General features: G+C 42.7%; 1 protein-coding gene and 1 long non-coding RNA gene across 2 annotated transcripts in view; one reads left to right on the top strand and one right to left on the bottom strand.

Annotated features, from left to right (window-relative positions):
- The window catches only part of SLC6A1 (solute carrier family 6 member 1), a 17,273-nt gene extending 16,910 nt beyond the window's left edge, over positions 1–363 (bottom strand). The window contains exon 1 of the mRNA XM_019620014.2: positions 129–363. Within this exon, the coding sequence (XP_019475559.1) occupies positions 129–363 (235 nt within the window). The remainder of the gene's footprint in view (positions 1–128) is intronic.
- The window catches only part of LOC109369903, a 96,689-nt gene extending 95,247 nt beyond the window's left edge, over positions 1–1,442 (top strand). Inside the window, exon 3 of the long non-coding RNA XR_002119550.2 lies at positions 230–1,442. This is a non-coding gene — a long non-coding RNA (uncharacterized LOC109369903). The remainder of the gene's footprint in view (positions 1–229) is intronic.
- The last annotated feature ends 2,248 nt before the right edge of the window (positions 1,443–3,690 follow it).

The following is a 3,690-nucleotide window of genomic DNA, read 5'->3' as shown; positions in this document are numbered from 1 at the left end:
AACCCTAAAACCACAGATACTGCAGATGGAAAAAAAAACCTATATTGAAACAGATTTCTAATAATTTTTATGGTGAATACTAACATGCAGATATACCAAAAGTTGTAAGAAATAAAGAGCAAGCATACCTCCACCATTCTTGCCACAGAGGTATGGAAACCGCCACACATTCCCTAAACCAATGGCATAACCTACACAGGACATAAGAAAGTCAAATTTTCCTTTCCAGGTATCTCGATCCGGAAGGTCCGTCTTCTTCTTCTGCACTTTTACTACCAAAGTTTTAGGCTTGTCATTGGTGATCGAAGCATCAACTTCCGTGGAGATCTGCCCGTCGGCCACCTTCGTTCCGTTTGTTGCCATGTCTCGGGGCTTGGCGGGGGAGGCTCTGGTGGCCGCCGGACGAGGGATTTCAGCTCCGGTCCACGTGGACAGCAGCTTTGCGGCTCGCCGGGGCCCGGCCGCGTGTCAGCCCTGGGCGGCGGGCGCTGTGTTGCTCCGGGGTGCTCTGCAAGGCACAAGAGGGGCATTCAGCAGGGCCCGGCTGCCGGGGGTCCTACCAACAGCTGCGCTCTGCCCTCGGCTCAGTCTGCTTCCCACTGAGTCAGCGGGAAGAGACCAGAGCTAACGCTGTCCTCCAAACAAACGCCAAGCCATGGTTACTTATTTTTCATTTCCCTACAGTCTGCAGGAACTACAGACCCTGAGTCTACAGATAACTTATCCGAATATACCCACTGCATTGCACACGGCAGATATTTACTGCACGCTATGCTCAAAACACACAGTTGAGAAGCAGACATAACAAAAGCTGGAAAAGAGGCTGTTTGTGCACTCATAAATGAAGACTACTACGCTTAACCCTGATTCTTTGAGGACAGGAATAGAGTAATTTAATTGATTTTTACAAACGTTCTTCAACTCCGTGGGGTCAAGCACATATCCCTGCTTCTGGAGAAGATGAGTCAGTGATGAGTTTTCTCTTTAACAGCCCAGAATTTTTACACTGAAACTATTCCATTTAATCACTCTGCATTAAAAAGCTAGAGGATAATTCCCATGAGCGTAAAGTTTCTTTATGCATAGAAAGGTGCTACTATGGTTATGGTTGACATTAAATATCTACCAATAACAGTGACGTGAAAGTTATAAACTGTGCACGTTTCTCTGAACACTTTAATCTGAGACCCTCCCAAATGGATTTAAAATAAATCAGATTAAGCAACAGAACTTAATATTGGATAATGATGTTGGGTTTCCTATGTAGTTATAATTAGTCGTTAACATAATACAATGTTCTACTAAGTTTAATTTGTACATGCTTCAGTACAAGTCTGCAATAAGCATGCTTCAATTAGCTTAGTAATTCTTTCATCTGTCATTAGTGCTACTATACAATTTTCAAAGTTTAAATAAAGGAAAATAAAGGAAGCAAATGTTTCAGATCGCTTATTAAAATGCTTCTTAATCCTCCACAAATACAAGGACATACCTGGCAATTAAAAAGGACTTCAGCTGGAAGCTGAGGAAGAATCACCTGTTAAATTTGCTGGGGTGAGGATCGTGCTTATAAACTTCCTCTCTGTTCTACTTTAAGATTGACTGCAAAGGCGGAAAATCACTATAAGTACTTTCCTGTCCTCACAAGTCCTTCTGTGTATAAACATCTTCCCATTCCTGTGGGCTTTTCTGTGTATAGGCAGTCTTTCCTTTCCCTTTCCTGTGTTTTCCATATTTTTCTGCAAGCTTATCTAATTTTGTATACCAAATGCTATTTCTGTCTACAATGTAGGTTATTCTTAACATCTACTAGTCAGGAAATATGTATCTCTTAAGGAAAAACCATTAGAACTCCTAAAAGCAGAGGTGAGACTCCCAAAATCCATATATGATTTGAGAACACAGAGTTCTCAAAGTATTTCATGGCAATTTGTCCCCATCCTGTACAGTGCTCACCTTGATGCTTTCTACTGGGAGCAGGGTCCTCCAACCTTTAATCTCCAGCTTTCTCCACCAATTAATGAAAGCATTTACTTCTATTTTAGGGCTTGGGAAAACTTCCTTCTTGGGAGACATGGCTGGCACTGCATCTCTATCACAGATAAAAGGTACCCATATCTGAGGTGATGAAGTAGAAAAGGCCCCTATTTCAGAATTGCCATCTTGGGGGGGAGAGGAGGGGGAGAACATGAGATGCCAACCCATATCCCATCCCCCAATTCCCTTGGATTGATCCATGCTCTTAAAGAGAATGACATCATGCCTACATAAAAAAGCGCTATGACCGATCAGAGCTTAACTTCTTGAGGTTCTCAAAAATAGGACAGAATTAATCCAAGCAAATGTCAGAACTGCCAGCACAGAGACTCTTTACTCGAGTTAGTTGCTGCAGGCTTCCCTTGTGCCCAGAGAAGGCCCTCATGTCAGCAAGGTCCATCTGACCTAAGCACGAGTTCTCCACGCTGATTACAGAGCCAGGGCACACAGCTGACGTACATCTGCACAGCAAGTGTTTCCAGCTGGCTGAGCTGAAACCCATCCTTGCTAACCAAGTCTAAATCTCAGCTGCAGCATGTAGCAGACTGATGAAGCATTCAGAGCAGTAATTGCAGTTACTCTTACATCCCCTCAGAAAGTACCATAGAGTATGATTCTCCCATGTGTAATTCACCTAATCCTGAACTGCAGCCTTCAATGCAAAGCTTAAGTCCATGCTTACTGGCTTTACATTTGATTTTTGCTACACTCCAATCAGAAAAGAAAAAACTTCTGATCATGAGAAGTTTGAGCAACTCCGGTAGCCGTTGAGAAGCCCAACAACCTTTGCATGAGGCAATACAGATCACTATTCTATGGACAATACTGATTTTCCGTTCTGAGGCTGGATTGAGATCACGTAGCAGTTTTGACCTTCTCACCCACGTTTGTTCCTAAGATTAAGGTGCAGCTTCCAGAGCACTAACAAATGTGCGGCTAGCCAGCACCACCTACTGATGAAAATGCAGAACTGAAAGTGTTTCTTTCTTGCCAAAGGAGGCTGTGAAAAGTCATTAGGGTGTTCTAGTACTTATATAAAATCATAGACTTATGTAAGTCTCATACTAGATCTTTATTTATTTATTTGGCACTTAATTTGGACTGAGCATCAGCTGGAGATTCCAGATATTGGAGAAAGCCGTATGTTGATGAGTGGAAAAAAAAAACCAACCAAAAAAAAAACAAAACCACAAAAGAAAACTCAACAAAAAACAGTGTGTGTATATACACACATACAGACATATATATAAACCATATCTATGGTTGATAATAAGGAAGAAAATGTTAGAGGAAACTCATCCTTACACTGGCCCTCCAGGGAAGGACTCAGTGCTGGATCTCAGAACTGAACCACCGTACCAGCAGGAGCATGGATTCAGCCCTCCCATCTACAAACAGGTTCTGAAGGCGAGAGCTGGGCACAGAGCCTGCCCTTGCTGTTCCAGCCCTTGCAGACTCCATGGAGCTCTGGGTATCAGGCAGTGGGAAAATGCTTTCATTCCATAGGCTTGTCTTCCCATATTATGGAAAATAACCTTCCCCAAGCCTAAGAAATAATAAATTACAACAACAGAAGTAGCCCGTGGCCTCCAATTTCCCCTCACCACCTACTTTTATATACAGTAGTTCTTCACAAACTATGACTTGCATACA

Source organism: Meleagris gallopavo, chromosome 14, assembly GCF_000146605.3.
Source record: "Meleagris gallopavo isolate NT-WF06-2002-E0010 breed Aviagen turkey brand Nicholas breeding stock chromosome 14, Turkey_5.1, whole genome shotgun sequence".
In the NCBI taxonomy this organism is placed as follows: domain Eukaryota; kingdom Metazoa; phylum Chordata; class Aves; order Galliformes; family Phasianidae; genus Meleagris; species Meleagris gallopavo.
Note: the sequence above shows the minus strand (reverse complement) of the source record. Positions and strands in the feature narration are given on the sequence as shown.